Consider the following 24363-nt stretch of genomic DNA (forward strand, 5'->3'; position numbering starts at 1 on the left):
ACAAGACTTCTGAAATACATTATAAGAAAGAATAGTTTAAAAAAAGGCAAGAAACAGAAAGCCATGTTTATTAGATTTATATCCCACATTTCATTCAGGAGCTCAAGGCAGCATATGTATCTCTCCCTCTCTGATTTTTCCCCACGACGGTCATAAAGTCTAAATCTCCAGTGAGCTTCTGCAGCTGAGGGTGGATTTAAGCTTAGGGCTCCTTAACCACCTTAACCACTATACCATCTTTTAATGCTGAAAGAACTTGAAATAGACTGTTTGTCCCTTCTTCCCAATACAGCCCCTACATGTCCCCCAGAAACCCTCCTAAAAGATAGGGAATTAGCAAAGGTTAATCTGCAATGAAAGGAAGGAATCATGAAATCCAAACAGAGGTGACATATAATATTTTAATTCCATTAATATTCTTTTTCCTATCAGTACAATAGAGAAGTCAGTATTATTTTGATTAGTGGGATAAAAATGGAAGATGAAGTTGCCAAAAGGCCATTCTATGCAATCATGCCCATATTTTGTCAGAATAAATCTGAGTTCGACGTGGGTTTATTCTACAGGGAAGTGGACAGAGGTTACCCTTGGAGAAATCATATAAAAGATAAGAGTTGTATTAACATTATGAGCTGCTAACGCTTATTAGGCAAGTAAAGGAAGTCTAAGGCTGCTTCACAGGAAGACCTATGGGCCAGAACTATTTTTGCAATAAAGACAGCACAATAGTGCAAGCATGTTTCTTGTTTAGAAAGTTGCATAAATCAAGGAATGGACAGGAAGTAGCAGCACAACTATGTACAAGAGGACACTTAATTATATTTCACTCCAAAAACAGTTTGCTTTTGAGAAGATATTCCAATAAATTCTGGGTCATGTAATTTCGCTTAATGAGAATATTGCATGTTACCTACCTTAACTGCTGCTCCCCTATCTTCAAAATGAACAAAAGCATAATCTTTTAATTTCTTCACTCTTTCCAGCTTTCCAAACTCTGAAAATGATTTCTCCAGTATTTCTTCTGTCACTGTAGTGGCCAAGTTCCTCACAAATAGAACTTTCACCTGTTAAGAAAACTGGCATTTATTTAAAATATTTTTAAGCTGTCTTTAAGGCCAAATCCCTCTTGTGCTTGACATTAGCTTTAGACAAAACAGTCAAGAAGCGATTCTTACTTAGCTGAACTACAGAAACCACAGCAACTTTTACAGTGCAATGGTAGTGTCCTACAGACTGCTTCAGCATCTATGGTTTGTTTTGAAATTACTGTGTCTTCCAAGTGAGGATTGACAGCTTTTTCTAGCTACAAGATACCAGAGAAGAAACCGTTCCCTTCCTGGCTTGTTCAGGTGGGAAGAAGCCACAGTGCCACATGGGACCCTTAAAAAAACCCCAGATGAGTGGTTTCCAGTCAAGCTGCTCTGGAAAACAATCCCCACATTCATTCAAGACTAACGCAGTATCCAGGCTTGTTCAGTCATGCAAACCTGCTCAGAATAGTACAGCCTAAAGAAAGATTTCTTGCTATCTCCAACATAAGAGTTTTTTCAACTTTTATCTTTACCTTCACTATGAAAAGTGGCAATTAAAAGCACAGTTAAATAACAGTGTTTACTGTTGCTTCTTGAGATTCCATTTGGGAAATAACATTTCCCTTTTCCTCCATTTTAAAAACCTATCTCTGAGAAATAAAAGGCACTGATTAGCAAATATTCTACTTCTAACTCAGCTGTCAAACCAATTAAAAACATGGAGTGCAGCTGGAACTGTGTGCTTCAATAATCCATAAAAAAAGGATCCACACCTGTCAAAAATGCCAGGGCAGAATTGGAACCATTATGCTTAGAATAATCATCTCTGAAAACCCCTAGAAATTATTTTTGCCAGATTAAAGTCTTAGCTTATTTCTACACACAAACACACAGACTTTTTGTACATTTATCCCTCCTGAGTGCAAAAGCAGAATCCTAAAATGGCCTAAACCCCAAAGAAAGCAAGGAGAGCAGGTATTCTAGAGATAATCAGAAGAAAAAAAAATCTGCTGCACAAAAGGTGAAGTTTTAACATAGCTCATGCCAATTTAGCTACTACTTTACTACCTTTGCCATGACTTCTGGATCTGGCTCCTCTACCGGGTCAGCCCATTCAACAGTAACAACATTTCCCCAGACTTTTACTTTCCCACTCATCAACCGGCGTCGAGCTTGAGCTGCTGATTTATGATCTTCATATTCAAGGAAGCAGAACCCCCGATTCTTCTTTTTATCATCAGGTTGATGATATAGGATTACATCAACTAAACCCTCTGTAAGAACAAAACACCTGATGAATAACAGAAGACTAAAACTTTTCTAGCTTGAAAAGCTAATTGAAAAAAGAGGTTTTAAGGTAAGTAAATCAAGTTTTCAGCATACTTAATAGTTTAACTAATGCGCTGTGAAAATACACATTTTGGGTAGCATAAATGAAAATTCTTCAGACCCTGCACTTTTTACTTTTGTAATGCTGCATTTGCTTCTGGCAAAGTGATAAAGTTTCTGACCTAGCATGGAGATGGAAAAATCAGACCATGACTGTCATTTCTGTGCAAGTGGCAAAGACAGACTCACCACTTTCACTACTACCTAGCAGATATCAGGAATTCAAAGTAAGGAAATATTATTTGGAAACATTGGTAGGAATTCTGCTGCAGGTGGGCTGCCGATTCAGTCCTAGCTAGATTTTGCTATACTATGTTAAGCCATTTTCCCATGTTCTTCTGCTACAGGAAATATGCAAGGGTATTCATCTCATCAAAATTTATTTGTAGACCACCTCTGAAAAGTGCAACTGCTTGCAGTTTTGGTGCAACGTATCAATTCTTTGGAAAATGTAGGTGTTGTCTTTGCCTTTTCCATCTACCCTAAACAACTGTCTGAAATTAAAAGTGTGAAAACCATCTCAAGTTCAAAAACCGTTTCATGTTTTTCAGAGTAAAATGTGATCGTTTCAAGACTTCCAGTTACTGAAATGAATCTTGAACCAAGCTGTTTTGAGTATTCAAAGCTAGGGAAAATGTATATGCTTCAAGAGTTTTGTTTTAAAGCAAAAACAAAATACTCAATTGTTTCACAGTTTTTTCTCCAACTACATAAAGCAGCCAAGGTTGTTCAGCAGAATGTTTCAAGCAGGGCTGCTCTGTTTCCTGTTTTGTGCACACTTCTATTTTAACTATTATTATTCTTGGTATAAATAATGCAAGACCAGTTTACTTTGTTGCCATTATGCCAAAATGGAAATTATCAAATGAAAGTACTCACCTTCTGCCAAACAACTAGTGAAACTTTCATATGAAAACCTACATATAACCTGGAATTAAGTTCAGCATCATAATTATCCTATTCCCCCAAACTCTTTGCCTTAAGAAAGCTTATCAAGGCTGTACTGCTTATTTAGCATTTCATTATTTTTACTGCTATTTTTAGACAGTATTTATTTTATTAATTTGCTATAGGCATCCCATTCAAAAAGGTCTTGGGATACGATGGTGTTTGTGGGGGGCTTCTCATTATATTTATCATCTACTAAATTATTTTTGTGTTGTTGCACTCTACCACAGATGTTAAAAAGGTGGCATATCTGTAAGCCACCCAGAGTCATCAAGGAGTCAGGTGGCCTCTAAATTTAGAAATTAAATTACATTAAATTAAATGCATTCTTTACAACAGAAGCACATGCCCTCACCTCCTTACCTGTGACTTTGCTGAATTCTTCTAGTATATTCTCCTTTGTCTTATTTTTTGGAATTGATCCAACAAATAGCCTATTATTTGCCACCGAGATGCACACACCAAGGTGTTTACCAGGCCGGATTTCATAGTTGTCACACTGAACGAATAACAATTAAATATTTCCCATGAACTTTCAGTTTATTAAAATGCAGATGCTACCAAACTCTAGTAGCCTATATTGATTAGATATTTAGATATTAGATATTTCATTATTTACTACCAATAGCATTTTTTGCATCCCCAAAACTAAGATTCAGGTTTCCAATAAAGTATATTTTGCTATTCATGATCAAACTCAGCTCTTCCTTATACACTCTCTAGCACTAGAAAAAAATTTAACCTGCTATCCCAACATAGTATCAATAATTAAAAGTAGTACAACCAAACATTTAAGAATCTAAAATATCTAGAAGAAATGTTTCAGCTAGAAACATTTTCATACTAGAAAGATAACAGTGTGGATCTTACAGTTGAAAAGACCTACTCACTTGTAGTTACCTGTTTAACTTCAAAGACTTGGGACACCAAGAGGAAGGCCTCCAGAAATCATGTACATGCCCATAAAAATATACAGGTAGTCCTTGACTTATGACAGCAATTGGGACCAGGTCGGGAGTGCAAGAGGGGTGGGGTGGGCGCAAGGGAGTGCGCGCGAAGGTTGGGGAGGGTGCGATGGTTCGGAGTGTGTGCGAGGGGGTGCATGATGGTGTGGCGCGGGTTGGGAAGGGTGAGCGAATGGCTGGCGCAATGCGAGCACAGAAAGGCTCGGGGAGGGTGCACTGGTGGGGGAGACTTACTCCAGCGACTTGCGACCTTCCCTGCCGGCTTCCCCATTGACTTTCTGGGGAAGCTGGCAGGAAAGATTGCAAATGGCGATCATGTGAACGTGGGGCGTTGCAACCCGTTGTAAGTTCAAACCAGTTGCCAAGCACCCAGATTGCAAGCACATGACTACAGAGGTGCTGGGGCGGCAGGAATCCCAAGGACCGGTCGTAACCACCATTCCTTCAGTGCCATCATAAGTTCAACAGTCACTGAACGAACGGTCATAGGTTAAGGACTACCTATATACTAGACGATATACTCTTTTGCATACTCTAGCTCAAGATGTTCGGAATCTAAAAGTCACACTTGCATTCTAAATTGTTTCTAAAATCCCATTCTAATATGGATTAGAAAGCAATCCAGCTGATGGTGTATGGGCAGCAGAGTACTATATTGTTAAATTCAATAATATTATCAGATCTGTTTAGGACTAAGTGAAATCAAAGCCCCAAAGCAAGACAAGAATTACTTTCCTAAATGGATACTATAGTTTAAATCTGCCCTCAATAATTGCAAACCAAATTTCTTTGAGGAGCTCACAAGAAAGCACAAGGAAGATAACCTTACCCTGATAGTCCCACCCATCCATCTATTTATTCATTAGATTTATAGCCACTCAACCCACAGTGACAGAGTGGTGTGATATCAAATATCAGGATTATATCTGACAGGAATATTATTAGATATTGCAGCCAACATTACCTATAAACATAAACACAAAAAACACCCAAGCAGGATCTATTTAACTGAGAAAAACAGGGAGAAAGTGAGACTGTACATTACATCTTGCTCTAACAATTTCTGAATTGTGACGTGAATACCAATTATCTTAATTTGTACCATATTTAATCTTATGACAGAACACTCACCAACTTAACAGCTTCTTGTGCTGCATCTTTGCTACAAAATGTGATGAAAGCATAGCCTCTGTTCTGTCCAGAAAGAGGATCCATCATGAGTCGCAAGTCCCAAATGGGGCCTGCCTTTTCAAAGAGTGGCACCAATTCATCTTCATACAAGTCTCTAGGAATTTTTCCAACAAAAACCTGAAGGAAAACTAATATTTATTAACAAGAACTAAAAGGCATTTTAGCTTTTAGTTTGTTCAAGAACATGCAACTTTCTTGGAAACATATATACGTTAATTAGAGGTAGTTAATATGATTTTCTCTCCATGTATTTACTAATTTATTCCTCCTATCACATTAAATATAATTTAGTGGAGCTCTGGGAACTGTACTCAGGGCTTTCAGGGGGCATATGCAATAGATCTGGTATTGATGTACAGTCGTCATTATGAGTTTTGTGCCTTTGCACAGAAAGGTAACTGAAAACAGTCATAAACATGAACCATGTGACAACCTGAGTACCTGTTTACGAAAAGAGATAGTCATCTGTCTTACAAAGGAAAAACAGATTTCAAAAGCATTTCTATCACTACATGTATATCACTCTGATAATTACTACAGTTAAAAGCAGGCTATTACAATCCAATAATCCACCTACACATTTTCCTGTAGAAAACACTACTTTGCAATTTCCATCAGCATTAGTAACAACCATCTTTGATAAAGCTAAACTTAATTTACTTTGTCACTTAATTTATAAAATAATAATCCTTAACAAATACATTTAGTATAATTAGGGTCTGAATAAACTTATTTAGACATATAAACTGCATACACAAACCTCTGTTCCAATGCCAGGCTGAGAACCTGAGTAGACAGTATCTGGAGGTGGACCACCATATTTCCGCTGCCCTGTGGTTACATCCAAAGTATAACTAGTTCTTTCTAACAAAGCCTGAATTTTTAAAAGTAAAAAAAATTAGAGAGCAAGTGGCATTAACATCAATACTAGAAAACCCTTTCAATAGAACATTTTACTCCACTGCTTCATATTCTAGAACACATTTGCAAAATTTAATAGCTCGTAAGAGAAATGTAGAATATCAACTAAAGATCGTAAAACCCCTCTTTTTACTACTGCTGGCATTATACCCATCTGGCAGAACATATATAGTTGGTTGACTGAGGCAAAAGTTAGTTCTATCAGTTCTAGAACGATTTCCACACTTAACGCATCACAGCAACAACAATGCTGGCACTAATGAAAAATTCCGTGGGTTTTTAACTAATATGCCTTCAAGAATTCACCAAGGAGAGACTTAGCTTAAGATAAAAGTTTAAAGGACTCCAGACCAAATAGTAGAGCTTGTAAAGGTTGATGGTATTTTTTTCTGCTACTTTCCCATTATGTAGAGGATCTATTCAAGGTGTTCACTTTCACCTTTGCTTTTTAATATTTGTGTGGAGCCCTTGGCTTGTGCTATTAGACAACATAGGGAGATTTACGGAGTAGTACTTAATTCAGTTGAACACAAATTGGTTTTATTTGCAGGTGATATCCTGCTGTTTATTTCTAAACCTCATACTACTATCCCAGGGTTGATGCAAATGACAGATGCCTTTAGTAAAATAGCAGGATACTCTATTAACTGGTCCAAATTGGAATTGATGCCAGTAGGTGAAAATTTGGTTACCCATCCATTTAAGTAATATCTATTCTGTATTTGTACTGAATCCTTTAAATATTTAGGTATGTGTATATCAAAAGATATAACTCAGTAACATGCAACATAAATAAAATATATAAAGAGGTTTCTTCAGGTATGGATAGATGGGAGTTATTGAACCTCACCCTTTGGGGAAAGGTAAATGCTCTCAAAATGAAAATTATTCCCAGATTAATTTACATTCTGAGAGGAATTCTGGTTTTTATATCTGGACAATATTTTCAGAAAATAAATTTATTTAGAAAATAAATTTGTTTAGAAAAAATTTATGGAATTCTTCCATTCCAAGAGTATCTTTACAAAAAATGCAATTACCAATTAATGAGGGGGGATTCGGTTTTCCAAATCTGGAGCTATATCGTCAAGCCTACCTATTGTCAAGTATTAAATACTGGAAGCCAACAATTGGTATTAATTTTCTGATTTGGACAATGTTGGAATATACATATATAGCACCTTTGGTTGGATGGACAGTATTAGGATCTAAATATAGTACAATAGAACTCTAGTATCTCTGGAAAGGATTATGTCAGTTAGAAAACTATGGAATGGAATGTCTAATAAAAAAAGATGTTATCCTTTTTCGCATCCTAAATTGAGTTTATGTGGAAACCCAACATTAAAATTGGGAAAAAGATCGTGATATGGAAAAATTAGATGGAAGTGGGGATATTGACTTCGGATCAAATATTAGATGATGAAGATGAATTTTTAACATATCCTGTGTTAAGAGATAAATATCATCTATTGGATGTAAACCAATGGCAATATTTACAGCTACAACATTTGTTAATAACATTGTTTGGACCAGCAGCATTTTCAGCTTCTGAGACACCTGAGATATTAGAACAACTTGTTAAATCCTTTAAAACTAAAAAAAAGACTATTAGCTTTTACAGATATTTGTTATCAATTTGAGATGCGGATGTTAAGAGACGAGTGGAATAAAGAATTAGAGGTTTCTATATTACCTAGACAATGGGAAAGTGTCTTAACATCTATAGCAAGAGTATCAGTGGACCTTAAACTATGACTTATACAACAAAAAATAATATTTAGAATTTATTGGACTACATCACTATCGAAAAGGACTAAGACAGCATTTTGTTGGAGATGTAACAAGGATAATGCTTCTTTAAAACATATGTTTTTACAATCTCCTATACTTCTTAAGTTTTGGGAGAAAGTAATGGACCATATAAACGTGACTGTGAAAAAACTAAAATTTTCAGAGGATAATATTCTCTTGAATTACATACCTAGTACATGGAATTTGACAACTGGACAATGTAAACGGATTCTCCATGCCCTTACTATGGCTAAAAAACTGACACTACAACACTGGAAAGATAAATATATGGCCCCATTCACTCAATGGATTGAAAACCTGGTTATACTTGCCACCTATGAGCAGATTGCCTATAGACATAGACTTTGTATGGATAAGTATAATGAAATATGGGACTCATTTATACAAAATATAGTAGGTTAGGAAAAGCACAATAGTTATATAACTGTATTAGATATAAATATATGTGTGTGTGTATGTGCGTGTATATATACCCATACATACATACACACAGACATACACTCACATACAACATGCATTAAATATAGAATTGTAACTGTTTATATACTTTATATTTTCTTTTTTAAATTATTTTTCCTGTTGTATTTTTTCTACTTATTTTTTAAGCACTTGTTATGTAATTATTATTTTTTATAATGTATGTATCTCTGTGTTTTGTTCCTTTTTGTTTTTGTCTTTTTTGTTGTTATTATAAAATAAAGGAAAAATAAATAAGTAAAAATAGTAGAGGCCTGTTACAGTGTAAATACTCCAGGAAATGTGGGTAAACATATAATTAACATACTACATTTATGAACTCTGTTATTGTGCCTGTAAATACCCTGTTTTCATTAATTTCCTCTTTATAATACACATGCCACTGAAGAGTTTCTAACATGCTGCAAGATCACCATCATATTTTGCTGGGATTCATGGGCAATAAGAATACTTCACCTCCTTTCTTTTCCCACTATGAATACTGCTAGCAAGAATACAACAGCAAAAAAGTTAAAGATAGGGAAGCCAGGTAAGTAAAAGGAATTAATGCTGAATGTGAACAAAGTCCTTCTCTTTAACATTCTTTGGCCAATTTTATGTCCACTATGGTATCTATAGAATTTGATTCTTTTAAACAGTATCAAGATTAGTTATGGGGTGCCAGATGCTATCCCTCCCTCAGTGCCTCCAAGTTGCAGTATTTAATATTTTCTACTTAGTTTGCCAGTTTTTTCTCCATGGCAGGTAGAAACTTCACAGCATAACTACATTACTTCTATCATATCACCTTATTGAAGGCACAAAACCCTTACTTACGGGAGGGAGAATAACAATAGTCAAGTAAATAGTATTAGTATAGCAAATAGTCTTGTTATGCCTTTCAAACCGGAAAAGTTGTTTTCAAAAGATACAGGGGATTTCCAATCTTTATTATCAGGCGCTAAAATAGTGCAAGTAATAGAAAAAAGCGAAATACGTTATGCTAAATCAATGTACAGCTGTTAGAAACTGGAAAAAAAAACAAGTCAGGCAACTCTTCTCAGCACATATAATGATTTTTCTATAAAACCTCACAACTTTGGGAAGCAACATTGTCTTATATCATGGATTACCTAAGATGTTTTTTCCAATCTACATTGGTAACATTAACAGTTTACCTAAAAGGAACAGATGGAAAAATTCCTTTTGGGATATAGTTCTTTACTCCAGGATAAATTCCATAGCTCTTTTTTTTCCTCTATTAACATTTGTACATATATTACCTTAATTTTTGCTTCGTCTGGCCCCTTTGTCGATTCCTGTACTTTGTTTCCTTGTTTCTCTCTCTGTCTGTAAGTCTTCATAACTCCACATAAAAATGCACTTTTGTTCTGTAGATATAATTAATGAAAGAAGTGAAGCAGAAGACATTAACAAAATAATCTGAAGCCACTGAAGCTTGAATAACACCTAGCTACATCCTGAGAGAACCAACCAGTATCCTGAATAACATCACTTGATATGTTAATATTAAAACAAACCAGCACTTCAATAATCAGTACATCAGGCTAATTTGAGACACTAATACTCACATGCAATGCTACACTTTACATTTAATATTTGAGAGGAAACAGTCTTGCTGTGAAAAAAAATCCAAATCTAGATTCAGTCATGTTTGTTCATATTTGTTACACTCAAGTTATAAATACCACATTGTGGACCTATTTGTTCACAGCACAGGAGCTCTTACCTTACCTGTACATGCGACAGGTCACTTTCCTTAAACTGCTGTAATACAGAGAGGGCGCCTTCTTCGTTAAATTCCCTGAGAGCATCTATTGCTCTCTCATCAAGATCAACATAAGATACCAATCCTAAAAAAATTAAAAATAGAAAAACGTTACAGATTCCTATTTAACTATATGAAGGCAAATTAGTTTTAAAACCCTACTGTGCTTTGCTAAAATCAAAATAATATAACTATGTCATACTACCTACTACAAATTAAAAGGTTTTTTCCCCAGAAATTTAGGAATACTTTGTACATAAAAGAACATCACATATCAGGGTTTGAAATAACAGGCTCTGGCTCAGATTTCTAAAAAATCTGCTTTCAGAGCTTTAAGATTTTTTTTTCTTTAGAATGGAACCATTGCAAGCCATAGATAAGGACAGTTCTATCACCTAACCACAATGTGCTGAACCAGTTACTGGAATAATTTATAAAGCCAACTTCCCACTTTCCATCAGAAAATATTACTTTTCCCCATGTCTATAAAAAGTAGATATTACAATTAATATTTTTGCTTAACTTTAAATACTGTTTTGCCATAACTTTCCAGCCAGTTACATTATTTCGAGCCCTGTTATGCACTTCCAATACCTTAATTTTAAGCTTACAGGTACAGACCCACATACAGTAGGACCAGCTCTGATACACATATACTGAAAGCTTTGGATGCAGTTTCTCCTCTATATCTAAACTTAGAAGCAGATATTATGAAAAATGTAGAGCACTGCAAGTTCCATTAAACTTGCATTTAAATGGTGAGATGTCAGATATTGGTACTGACTTTCAAGAAATATAATGTATGTGTTTTAATATTTAAAGTTTTTAACACTGAAACACCTTACTCTAAATCACAAAAAATAGCAGCAGTGCCCTGAGATTGCATTTCAGAATTGATCCTGCATGGTGGAAGGCCCCTGCAACATTTATCCATGGACAAAACTGAGATGATTAAAAGACATGAAATGACTTTTAGGTCATTTAGGTATGAAATGAGAAGTATCCAAGTATGCATTAACAGACCCAAGTGGGTTAATGTTTTAAATTTTACACGTGAAGATACATCTCTACAAATATTTTGAAGCCGGGCAGTAAAATTTTAATATGAATGCATTTTAATGTTTAGGCAAATATCAGGCTTCTCATGACACAACCAAAGTGCAACACATTTTTATATCCTTACATTCCTTTTTCAAACAACTATACTCAAGCCAGTATGTGAGCATCATCCTAGTTCAGCCCTAGAGAAGTACCTCTCTAAGGAAATAATACTACCTATCAGACACTCATTGGGACTGTCATTCAAGACAGATTAGCCACATGAGTCAAAATACCGTCATAATAGACAGACATGGTATTGTTTTGAACTACCTTAAGCTTGCAAAATGTTTTTAGGGTTTTAGAAAAAAAAAAGATAAATTAAATCTTCTCTCTGAAATATCTGAGGTAAGGGAATGAAACAGTTCTATTTACTTATCTAAATATATTCACCACACGCAAACTAAAGAGGAAGAGAAATCATCTCTTTTCACAGCAAAAAAAGTACGTGCGTCCTAAAGTTCTTTGTGTTCTCTCTCTTTAAAATACACAAGAAGCCACTTGCTCCAAGCGAGATAAATATAATTCAATCAATTATCATAAAACTAAATACATCAGTATAATAATGACTTAAATAGGTTAAGCTATCCGCTAGGATATAGACAAACATGGAATTCACATACAGACTAGAAGTTCAAAGGTAGCCCCAAAGCAAGCCAAGCAAGCTACTTCCCCTCCATAAGCCACCTACTGAAATATGGTGTTTAGCCTAAGCACCATAAATTGGTGATGGCAGCAAAGTAGAAGCAAATGATGATAATATTGAAAAAATTACAGTTCAGTAGGCTGCAATGTCCACTTTTATTCGGGAGAGTCTATGAAACAGTTAGTGTCCTAAAGACCTAAGGTACTGTCAACATATTCAACCTCAAAGTGAAAGCAGCAGTACATTCAAAGCTACACAGTGCAAAATACAGCAGTTTTTCATCTTTAAAGCCTAAAAAATTTGAAATTGTTTGCCTTCACTTTTATAACCAATCAGAAACAAGAAATGCATATTATACCTGTCTGAAATATTTCATCAAGTCTTTCTGCCACCTTCTGTGGGAGGCCTGCCTCTATCAGTGTCTTGTAGTGTTCTGTGTGAGTAACACTGGAAGTATCCATTGGTTCTTCCTCTTCTTTTAACTGTACCGCATTACCATTCACCTGATTAGCCATTTTATTATGCTGCTGGAAAAAATTCAGGAGCTATATTACATAAAGCCAGAAATAACTAATTTGCAGGACAATGCATTTATCTAAACTAATTGTAAACATACTGCTAGTGACTTGCATTAAATCTATATTCAAAGCCTTTAGAGTACAGCTCACCTAATTTCAAGAGAAAGTACAGTCCTGAAATACTGTGGAACATGTACATGGAAGGATGAACAATTTTAAGTGCTTCATGTACAAAAAATCTAGCTTTTATTTTTGTGTAATTTATGTTATCATAAGTGGGGAAGGATACTGGAATGCACAAATATCTGCCATTATTCCCTTGGACTCAGAGATTTTTGATCAATGTATTCAGTACAAAGGCCTACAATATACAAATGTCAATACTTGCTTTCAATCTTTCCCATATTTTTCTGGCTTACTTCCATGTTCAAAACAAATGTTTTGTTACATAAGAGACACCATACTGCTTCAACACACACTGATTTCCAGAACTTTTTTTTTTTAAAAAAATATGCCACATTAAGTTTTGCACAAGTGGAACAGTCAATAAACAAATTGCACATCACATACCAACAAGATGAACTTGTATTAAACTCTGCACGTCATACAACACGTTATTCCAGATATCAGAGTTTAAAGGAAAGGCTGCACCTTCAATTTTTCTTATCAGTAAGAAAGATTTGATGCAAAAGTCAATAAAATGATGGCAAAATATGAATTAAAAAAACTATCTTTTCAAATGATTTTTGTGGGATTTTTCTAATTCCTTCTATTTGATGGGATCGAACTGGGGCTTGTTATTCAGCCACAACAGAAAGGCAATATAAACCCTGCTAAAGATAAAGTTTGACTGTGCGATATTAGCAGAAAGGTAAACCACCTTGAATTTACTAAAACATTCAATTCAGTTTAAGACATATAGAAAAGGATAAATTATGAATACTAAAACTACCTGTTCATATACTTGATGCAACTTAAATTCAACCCTCCAAGCAAAAGCATTCATTATAATTAAAGTATTAGAAGCAAGACAAAATAAAAAAAATTAACCCATACTCCAGCTCGCTTTAAAACAACCACTATATCAATATCAAGAAACTGTTTAGTAAGCTGTGATCATAAAACTGCAGAATTTGTAGTACAATATGAATTTTGGTTCCAGATATCACTAAACTATTCTACTGTGAACATTTTAAATACCTTTAATTTCTACTATTGTTGCAAAATGTCCCATTTCTATATTGAATTTTTACATTTCTTTCAAGCTGCAGCACTAAGTTTTTAATCACAGCCCCAATTTTTATACTTCATGTCTCCTAAAATCAGTGTATTTTAAATCAATAAGAAAACTGCACTGGAGTGAAGCTTATACACCAGCGTTCCCAACATGATGCTTTCCAGATGTGTTGGAATGCAATCCCCATCACCTCCTAAGATAACATTTGTATCCCATCAGTTTGGGGATATCAGACACAGTGAAAAACAAAGATTCAATTTCTCACAAATAATTAAGATTATTTCATGTATTATCTAACAGCACAGTAATAGGGATATACAAAGTATTCCCTGTACATACTGTCTGGGCACCCAAGAGACAACAGAGGTGTGAGGTCTCCCATAGTGGCGAAAAAGCAAGGCCATCAACAGCAGCTATGGGGGAAGAAAGTTGGGGAGAAGGCAAGGTAGACAGGCTGTGCTTGAATTGAAGCCCAATGGCAGCTACTCAGAGAGAAGGGGAACGAGGGAAGAGAAGCTTTGCCCTATTTGCCTCATCCACCTCTGGATTTTTTCTTGGCTAAAACACAGAATAAAAAAATAATCCACTTTTCAGCTTGGCTGGACACATCCTATTCAGGAATGTCTCTTGACTTCCATGTCACAATGTATTTGTCCCATAAATGGAACATATTTTCTGTTTTGTGCAAACTTCTATCCAGTAGCACTGTGCCCTCTCATCATACTATTCTCTTAACACCTTTTCCAAACCTTTTGATAGAATTAATCTGGTTTTTCAACATATTCATTTTATAAGTAATTACAACTTCTGTATCGCTTCACATACCTTGTATGAGGAACACAGGACGAGGAATGTAATTCAAAACGAACAAAAAATAAATAGTTTTATAGAGATAACAAGACTATTACCCAACAAAGATTGATATGAATTTGATCAACTTAAAGAACACACATTTCTTCTAGATGTTTGTGTTGTTCTAATGACAGAAAGGTGGCCTCTTCCACAACAAAATGGCAATGCTACCAAAATAAGGGTAATCTCTGGAAAAAATATATGGAGTACCAAAAAAAAAAAAGACAAATTTCTTATTCTAAAACAATCTTCATCACACAGGTGCTGTCTAGATGTGAACTACCATTATGACAGAAGTGGTAGTTTTTCCCATCTAATAAGTACCACATTCAAAAGGCTATCCATGCACTCAATTCATATTACTCTTCCTCAGTGAAAAAACAAATTTAGAAGATTCTGTATTCAAATAAGCCTACGAAGTTTTTACTGATATGAACAGTTACAATATGAATACAGGTTTACCAGGAAATAATTCAAGATCCCACTGGTTTCTCTATAGAAACAGGAAGGCAAGAGCCTACGTACCACATAAATATTACTTAAATTTCAGAAAAAAGTCTCCTTCATGTAAATGTTTCTTATTACATGATTCTTTTTAAATAGGGAAAACAAATATCTAAACAAAGTTGCATAAAATATCAGCAATAAGCAACACTCATGAATGGTCTCTAACAAATGTACACTATGACTATGAGATATGCAAAACATTATTAAATTTATACCTCACTTTTTGTAGTAGAAGCTCCGGACAATGCATACAGTCCTTTCCGCCATTTCTCCCCACAACAATTCTGTGAGGTATGTTGGGGTGAGAGAGTGACTGGCCCAAAGTCACCCAGTTAGCTTCTGTGGCTGAGGTGGACTAGAACCTGGGTCTCCCCACTATTAGTCCGCCATCTTAACCACACAGTACACTGGCCCTTATGGTGACATAAGGTGCCAAGGATCTAAGGGTCACTGAATTATCAGTTTCACACAGAATTTTAGTGCTCTCTGTATGTAGGAAGTCTTTATCATTTTGGCTTACAAATAGAAACCAGATCATATTAAAAAATACAATTTGTGTTTAAGTACAATGAGATAACTAAGAGTTTTCTTCAAATATTTAAATTTCAGTACTATGTTTTCATAAAAATTGCCCAGATTACTTATCTATTGTAACAGGACCTCATTGATACATTGCTGTAAGAGAGATGGACAAACTGAAACCTCATGCAGCCCCAGTGATCGCAGAGGAATAATTAATTCTATTTAATTTTAAAGAAATGTAAATGTAGGGAAATCAAGTTTAATTTTTGTCTTTGTCTCAGGCCATACTTTTGGAGTTGGCCTGTAGTATGTCACTTAAAGTAAGTGACTTGAAGTATGTCACTTCAAGTAAACCTCTTGAACCCCCCCAAATTTGTGTGACCCTGCACTAATCCACATCAAATACACTACAACTAAGTCCACATGCTATGCTAAATCATAATCATGGTTCATAAGCCACTGTAGCTGAGTTTATACAACAAGCTATACCAATACTAAAAAAAATATTGATTAGTGCAATATATTAACCCATCAGAATTAAATAATCTAATTAAACTAAAATCTACAGAAGCTGGAGAAGCTACACTAGTTCTTTCAGCCTTCTGCTATGGAAGAGCAGGGCTTGCACCAACTACAGCAGTTGCTATCAGCCTGATCCTCACATGACTTTCTGTTATCATACCTGTCCCTTCTCCCTAAACTCTTGACTTTACATTATGCTTTGGCAACACCCAAGACAGGTAGCTAGATGCTGATCTAGTTTCTCCCCAAGTCTGGAAACTAGGCAAGATGCAGGGTCTTGTCTCTGACTTTTCCTTCATTGCACTTGATAGGCAGTGCTTTGCCTCTCACCCAAGTTCTAAACTTAATCTTTGCACTTTGTGCCAGACTTGACAGAGTACTTAAAGAGTACAGTGCAACGTCAGAAATGACAGACATAACCAGGACATCAAAGAAACCTGAGAATAGCAGAGGTAGTGGCAATCATTAATAATGGTCCAGCTCAATCGTGCTCTTACCCATGCTTCATTTAAAATACCAAATGCTACATTTCTCCTTTCACCTGTGCAAACTAATCAGTATCCTATCCTCCAGACTGTCTAGTTGTCATTCTAGTCATCACTTCTGTTTTTGCATTTGTACCTATTACAATCCCTCAGCAAAATCTATGTGCTACTACATCCTACAAAACTGGCAGCAAAGAGAGAGGTGCATACAAGGTGAACTCTGCTTTGAGAGGCCACCTTTACAGTATATTATTAAAGAATGTCTTGTGTACTTTATACATTCCTCTCAACTGTTACATGAAGAATGGTAGCCCCTCCTAAAACTTTGATGCTTCAGCCACATTATTTCAGTTATACAAGTGCAGCCAGATTGCTAGCTTGCTTGCCCTGTTGTAAGAACAGGGATTCTGATTGCATTAGTGTAAGATCACATTTACAGCCCAATCCTAAACGTATCTATTCAAAAGCCCAATACATTAAAAAAAGACTTATTCTCAGTTATCTACACTAAAATCCTAATTGTTACCCTATCTAGCTCAACTGCTTCTTGACATGGCTTGACTAAGATTTAAAAAATGAATGTATGTCCTAAGACAACCAAAGTAACACAAAGTTTATTTTTTAAAAGTTAGCAAAAACCTTACTACATTAAATTATCCCAATATTTAATAAACCATGTTAAATTCAATGAAGATGCAAGCATACCACAAGTCCTTATTTTGTCAACAGAATGCAAAACAGCAATCAATGAATTCAAATTTTAAAAATCCCAACTTAATTTACGCACATAAGACAATAAAATGTGAGAAAGTTATGAGGGAAATTAAATTAAAAGTGGAATCACTGCAGCTTTGCCAACACACATAAAATTTCCAAATGAGAAGATGCGTATGACACTATGCTATTAACTGCAGAAACATCAGCTATACTGCCAAAATATGTATGGAGTATTTTAGCAGCAGAAAGTTATTCAGCAAGTTTCCCAAATGGAAAGTTGAGAAACCAAAACAATACTGCATAATTCAAGATTTGCACAGAGTGTGTTAAAATTTCACCTACAAGTTATTAATAAAAATTTCAAAAATGATGTCATTGTTCTCTACTTACAAATGGCAGGATCATACAGGAAAAGTATCGAAACTGTCATCAAACCATTTACTGAGAAGTAATCTTATTTTCTACAAATATTACAGCCTTCAAAGCATTATACGGTATCACCTACAAACTCTACACTACCGCTACATGGGTGAAACAGGAATATAAACTTAGAACTACAACTCATCCAATACTTCTCAGTGTAACACAATACTACCATATTACATATAGAAGAAACTTAACTAACCCAGAGAATTCATGCTAAAGAGTACAGTACTGTTCCAATGAGAAGCACTAGGTCTCCATTATTTTTTTAAAGTAGCAAAACTGTCAACAGCCCCATAGTTTACTCAAGAACCAGAATTATCATCACCAATTCACCATTCTGTCCATACTCAATTTGACAGCATGAAAAATCACTGATATATTTTAGATTATTCATTACCAGAGGTGGGTGTGTAGAAAAGTAAACTGGAAAATATATCCCACAGTCTTTTAAAACTGAAAGATGAATCAGAGATTCCGACAGGAAAGAGCATGTTGCAGCAGCTGTGATTTTTGTATGTTTGCTGGAAAGTAAAGCTCACGTCGTCCTAAATAAGCACGCATCCACGCAGATTTACCTACCAGCGAGCCCACCGATCTCAACGCACCTTTCCTCCACGTCAGGGTGCCTAGGCTTGCAATCATACCCGTCCATCCCTCGCGTGTTTATTTACGATTTAGCCCGCTGACTTCCACTGGGCTTACTCCTAGGAAAGCAATCCGATAACTGCAGCCTTCGGGCGGCAATTCTAAACCTGGCCTTGCACCGCGGAAGGAGGAGGGGCAAAAAGCTGAGATCGTTTCCCGGCGGCAAACAAGCGGCCCCGCCAGAAGCGACGCCGAAAACGTGGTGCCCGCTGGGGAGGAGTCGCCCCCTCCGATCGAGCTGGGGCTCGCAAGCAGGACGAGGCCCAGGCGGGAAGAAGTCGGCCGCTCAGGCGGCTCATTCTCCTTCGCTCCCCGGTCGCGGCGAAGGCCCCCAGCGCGGTGGCCAAGCCGCCCCTCAGCGGCCTCCCGAGCGGCCTCCGGCGAAAGTGGGGCAGGAGGCGCCCCTCTGCCCGCAACCAGGCCCACCCCGCCGCCCCAGGCGGGCGCGGGGCCTTCCTCGCCCAAGCACATCCGCAGGCGCGACGCGGCCACAAAAGGCGCCTTGAGCGCCGCCGCAGCGCCGCCTGGGCCTCGCCCTGCCGGCCGCTTCCACGCCCACCCCCCCCGACGCAAGACACACGCGCGGCTGCCGCCGCTGCCACCGCCTCCTCCTCCAGCCGCCGCCCGGTTTGCTCGGCCGGGCGCGTCCTTGGCAAGACTCACCGGAGCGGGACCTGCGCGGCGCGGCTGGAGCAGCGGCTGCAAATGGCGCGCGCTCCTCCTCTTCCCTCCCCTCATGGACGGCGAGAGCGATCCCGGCAACGCGAGGGGTTTCCCGGAACTGTTTCCAGGGACTGAGCTCGGCGGACCAATCGGAAAGCACTGTTTCAGAAGGACAGACCGGATCTCCTATCCGCGCCGGGAGGCTGGGTCCGACGGTGATTTTTCTAGCCAATCGCACCGAGGGCGCCTTCTGGCCAATCCGCTGAACGGCAAATGGCGCGCCGGTAAGGTCGAAACGGAGAGAAGGAACGAAAAAGCTGGGATCCCTTTTAAAATAGAGGTTTGTTTCCTGTCACTGTCCCGCTCTAAGGATGGCTGAGTCCACACCGCACTGAGGTGCCTGGGTTTTAACCACTTCAGCCTTAACTGGCTACCAAAAACCTCGCATGGAAGAAAGCTAGCATCTCATGGACAAAACTAGACTGGAAGAGTTCGTGACAAGCTAGTCTTCTATTTGCGGAGATGACATAATAAAAACGGGTGACTTCTATTATCGTTTTGTGCAGGTAAGGTAATAGCCTCTCAATAGATGGATTCAGCATTTCTGTTCCAGAAAAACGTTGACATTGAACCTGCAATTCTAAATACATTTACTAGGAAGTAAGCCCCACTGGAAAAGAGAGCCAGTTTGGTGTAGTGGTGAAGCTGCTGGCCTAGAAACCAGGAGATTGTGAGTTCTAGGCCTCCTTTAGGTATGAAAACCGGCTGGGGGACTTTGGTCATTATTTCTCAGCCCAATCCACCTTACAGGGTTATTGTGGGGAAATATGAGGCACAGGTATTAAATATGTTTACTGGTTTGAGTCATATATACTGGATTCTGTGTGTGTGTGTGTGTGTGTGTGTGTGTGTGTGTGTGTGTATAGGGTGGGATAAAAAAAAGTCTAATAATACAATGAGATTTGTGATGCTGTTGCTGTTTTTTCTTAACAATGCTGTGTTCATAGGTTCCTAAGGACAGATTGGATTTATATTTTTATTTATTATATTAAGATATTATAATAGGTAGTGTTTCTGATCAATTTTTGATAGAATCACTGTTTTTTTTAACTTGGTTTTATCTGTAAAATAAACAATAAATCCATCTGTATCCTGCATTATGGATTATTATTTTTATAGATTTTTGGCTTTAAAATATAAGATATTCTTAGAATCACTTTTCCTTTCTTTGGATTCACACTATATGAAGGACAGATCTTTTTCATTTCTTAAACTCTGAGTTGATAAACCAAGTATTACTGCTAGTAGCACTTGAAAGCTATTCTGCCCCAATAAGTGATTGCTATTTCCACCTACATAAGTAAGTTACTGTAATGTGCAAGATCACTTTGCCTCTAGAACTGACACACTGTCCTTGATTGTGAAGAATTCAACACCAATGATAGTTAGACGTGCTCAGAAGTCACTCTTAGAATTCTGATTTGTGAATGTGAGGATACTGCCTCTCTGTAGTTAGCTAGGCATCAGTTGCTCTTAATTGTGCCTCTATTGTTTTGTTTTATTTATCAAATTTGCCACCGCCCATCTCATTAAAAAGCGACTCTGGGCAGTTTACAGAAAGGATAAAATCAATTAAAATACAATATAAAAGAAGTCTTAAATAATAGATTCCAAGAATTGGTGGAATTGGCGTGTAGCTCAGGGAGCATCATCAGGGCATTAGCCGCCCACAGGATCAACCAGAGCTCCCATTGCCCCATGCAAGCTGGCAGAGCCAGGTCTTTAGCCCTTTCCAGAATGTTTAAATATTGTTAAACATTTTTATCAGAACAGAATACAAAACTTTACACATCCAAGAATAAATTGTTCTTTTAAAACTTTACTTTGTACATGAACTAGCCTAGTATTAAAATTCATTATATCAAATTGCTAAACCGTTTGCCATTTCTGTTAGATTACATCATTCCCTAGTCCTCTAGGAAATTCCTACAGAACCAGAAAAAAAGTTTTATTCTTATGCAATCACAATCCCCTCATACCTCTCTGGGTGAATGGAATTTTCCATCCTTGGGGAGAGGACAATGTGCAAGAGTTCAAATTCAAACTATAAGGAAAAATAGTGGCCCTTATCTTTTGAAATGTAGCTGGCAAACTTTTATCATATATTTCCTCCTTCCAAAAATCATGATTCAAGAAATACCTACCCATAATTATTACCACATGATAAGTACTGAATATTTTCTAGAGAAGACACTGACTATGAAGATAGAGTGAATTATTTATTTCACACTATGGTAAGAACAAAATCCTGAGTATTCACAGGCACCATTTTCAAAACAATGCCAGATACCCACCACATCAGTAACAACAGCTACTTAATCATCATCAAGCTTTTTGATCTTGGACTTATGACGTTCAATTTCTTTCTGCAGACGCTCTATTTCTTTCTTATGGTGACTTATTTCCTCTTCATGATATCTTTTCAGATTTGCCAACTGCTCTCTCTCTTTCTCCCTGCAAAAGTATGAGGATAATTAATATATCAGATTATTGTCATTCATTCAAATCTCAGCTAAAGATGTCATGAAAAATAACGGTACAATTCTTCACCTCAGAATGCAATTCTTATGACACCTACTAATGACTATCTAGCTCACAGCTTATCCCATTACTAATCAGCAATTACATTAATATAAAGATAGCCTGGCTCATTTAGAAAGCTAACGATTTGATTTAAATTATTTGTCATTGAATATTACACTTTTCCTCCTACAAACTCAAGACTCATTTCCCCTATTCCTCACAATTTGTTTGTGCAAAACATTTTGATTCAAAAGTTTGGAGTACAAAATTCCATGAAATATTCTGCCTTAAGTATTGAATTGCTTTTTCAGCATATCAAGCATTCAAGGATTTAGCTGGAGGAATATTTGGCCAGATGGGCATGAAACGCAGTAGTAAGAGCACAAGGAGACCTCCAAGTCTATACAAGAACACCATAAATTTGTATGGGGTGCCAGTTATGTTGTCCTCTGAAGGAGCAGGGTAGAAACAAACAGGAAGTGTGGAGAGAAAGTTATCAGTGAATAGCTAATAGTTACTTCTCTTTAGATCTTCCATTAAATAGTCAACTTTTACATAATACTTTCAGGTGTTTAAAGCAGTTCACATGCATTCTCTAGGTTTCATCCTTAAAATAAATCCATATAAATAAGTTGGCATTATCTCCCATATTACAAATAGGTACTTGGAATGAGATGCCTACAACTTTTTAATGAGTTTATAGCAGAAACCAGATTCAGAACAAGTGAAGTCTGTGAGTTTTGGTATTATTTAGTAATTATAGCAATATTCTATTTTTTTCTCCCAAAAGGTGAAGACAGTCTATATATCTCCCCCAATCCCAATTTTATCATAATAACTCTGTGAGATAGGGTTGACTGGAAGATATTGATTGGCTCCGAAATAAAGTATCCCCTTGAGATGAATTATCAGGTGGCTACATGGATGCATCTATATAACTTGACAACAACATGGAAGTAGTTTGCATGCTCTGTCTTTGCTATTACAGCATTAATTCAGCCCACTTGATGGCCAAAAGAACACATCTGCATCTGCATATCACCATTACTGAAGCAAGACCTGACTTGACTTTGGGCCCAGCACCTCTCAACTTGCCTAGTCACCCAAGATATTTATATGAGACTCTCATGCAGCATGAGGGGGAAATGCAGTAATGGAGAAAGGGTTGGACTGGCAACAGGGAGACCCAGCTTCAAGTCTATCAGCCACAGAAGCTCCTTGGTTGAGTTTGGGCCAGTCATTCTCAGCCCAGCCTCCCTCGCGCAATTCTTATCACCAAGAAAAATCAGAAGTGGAAATGCAACACATACCACCTTGAACTTCTGAAGGAAAAGCAGGCCATAAATCTAAAATCTGTCACAAAAATATGGGTAAATCTGCACAATACCATAGGTTAGGATAAAATACTGTAAAATTTAAATACTTTAAATATACTTTAACTGTATATTTATTTATTGTTTTAATATGTTGTAAGCCGCCCAGAGTCCCCCATTGGGGGGAGATGGGTGGGGATAAGTTTAATAAAATAAAATAAATAAATAAACAAAATGGGACCCCAGTCATTGTTTCAGCATGTGTGAACCAGGCTACTCTGTTCAACCCTAATCTCATTTATTTGTTCTGGCGTGGCATTCCATGGGTAGAGCACCTTGCTCGCTAACTCGGGTTCAACGCTCTGTGGGCTGTGCGCATTCGGACAGAACATACTTGAAATAGCGTTCCTCCGCAGCCGCTTCCCGCTTTCCAAACGCGCCGCCAGCCTCGCGGATCGTTCCGCCTCCTCCCCCGCCTTTTCCAGCACCTTTGCCGAGCTCACCCAGCTCAGGGAGGGAAAAAAGGAGGCAGGCATCAGACGCCACCGTCCCTGCCTCCAGCACCACTTCACAGCCGCCCGCCTCCCCCGGTCAGCGGAGACCCTCCACGGGCCCTACTGCACCGAAGGCTCTGCAGCCGAGCCTCCGGTGCCGACGGTACCTGGTCAGAGCCCGAGCTCCAGGCCCGCTGCTGCTGCGGTAAAGCCATCGCGCCCCGCAGCCCAGACCTGAAGAGCGCACCGACAGCAGCCATCTCAGCTCTGCCCTTGGAAGCGGGTGGGTGGTGGGTGGGAGAGCCTTCCTGGCTGCTAGAGGAAAAGGAGGGGCAAAGTGAAGCGGAGGCCAATCGGGGAGGAGAAGGGAAAACCTGGGCCAATCGGCGCCACGCAGGAACTCTAGAGGCGAGTCGCTCACATTCCGAACTTCCGCCGTCCCAGGAAGCTGCTCTAGGCAAGTAAACGTATGCTAATCAGGGAACTATCAGAGGAGCAAAACAAAACCCCCACCCTTACTGGCAAGGCAGGCCACAGCACATAAATAGAGAGCAAACTCCATCCCATTTTAGCACTGAAGATGTTCCCTAGCCGGGTAATGAAACGTTTGCAAGAAAAGGACCAAGCTCA

At 37.8% G+C, this 24363-nt stretch overlaps 2 protein-coding genes across 6 annotated transcripts in view; both read right to left on the reverse strand.

Annotated features, from left to right (window-relative positions):
• Nucleotides 1-19464, reverse strand: part of HNRNPR (heterogeneous nuclear ribonucleoprotein R) — a 37066-nt gene extending 17602 nt beyond the window's left edge. For 3 of the 5 annotated variants that reach the window (XR_015796007.1, XR_015796008.1, XM_088140034.1), the window contains exons 1-9: nucleotides 19344-19443; nucleotides 12608-12776; nucleotides 10472-10590; nucleotides 10000-10107; nucleotides 6285-6398; nucleotides 5465-5641; nucleotides 3732-3867; nucleotides 2100-2305; nucleotides 915-1064 (exon numbers count right to left, since the gene is read on the reverse strand). Coding sequence is in view for 3 of the 5 variants with exons in the window: in XM_088140034.1 (XP_087996160.1) it covers nucleotides 915-1064; nucleotides 2100-2305; nucleotides 3732-3867; nucleotides 5465-5641; nucleotides 6285-6398; nucleotides 10000-10107; nucleotides 10472-10590; nucleotides 12608-12776; nucleotides 19344-19418 (1254 nt within the window). In the remaining 2 variants the exon portion in view is untranslated. Of the gene's footprint in view, nucleotides 1-914; nucleotides 1065-2099; nucleotides 2306-3731; nucleotides 3868-5464; nucleotides 5642-6284; nucleotides 6399-9999; nucleotides 10108-10471; nucleotides 10591-12607; nucleotides 12777-19343 lie in introns of all 5 variants that reach the window. The other 2 variants (XM_088140035.1, XM_088140036.1) reach the window with 2 other exon arrangements.
• A 2145-nt stretch (nucleotides 19465-21609) lies between these two features.
• Nucleotides 21610-24060, reverse strand: ATP5IF1 (ATP synthase inhibitory factor subunit 1). The gene is made up of 3 exons (XM_007434851.3): nucleotides 23901-24060; nucleotides 23634-23746; nucleotides 21610-21857 (listed from the first exon to the last, which is right to left on the reverse strand). The coding sequence occupies exons 1-3, from the start codon at nucleotides 23991-23993 to the stop codon at nucleotides 21719-21721; spliced, it is 345 nt and encodes a 114-aa protein (XP_007434913.2). The 5' UTR covers nucleotides 23994-24060; the 3' UTR covers nucleotides 21610-21718.
• Nucleotides 24061-24363: the final 303 nt, after the last annotated feature.

This window comes from Python bivittatus, unplaced genomic scaffold, assembly GCF_059951505.1.
Source record: "Python bivittatus isolate LINGU-HERP-01145 unplaced genomic scaffold, Pbiv_v1 ctg000310_np1212, whole genome shotgun sequence".
NCBI classification, from domain to species: domain Eukaryota; kingdom Metazoa; phylum Chordata; class Lepidosauria; order Squamata; family Pythonidae; genus Python; species Python bivittatus.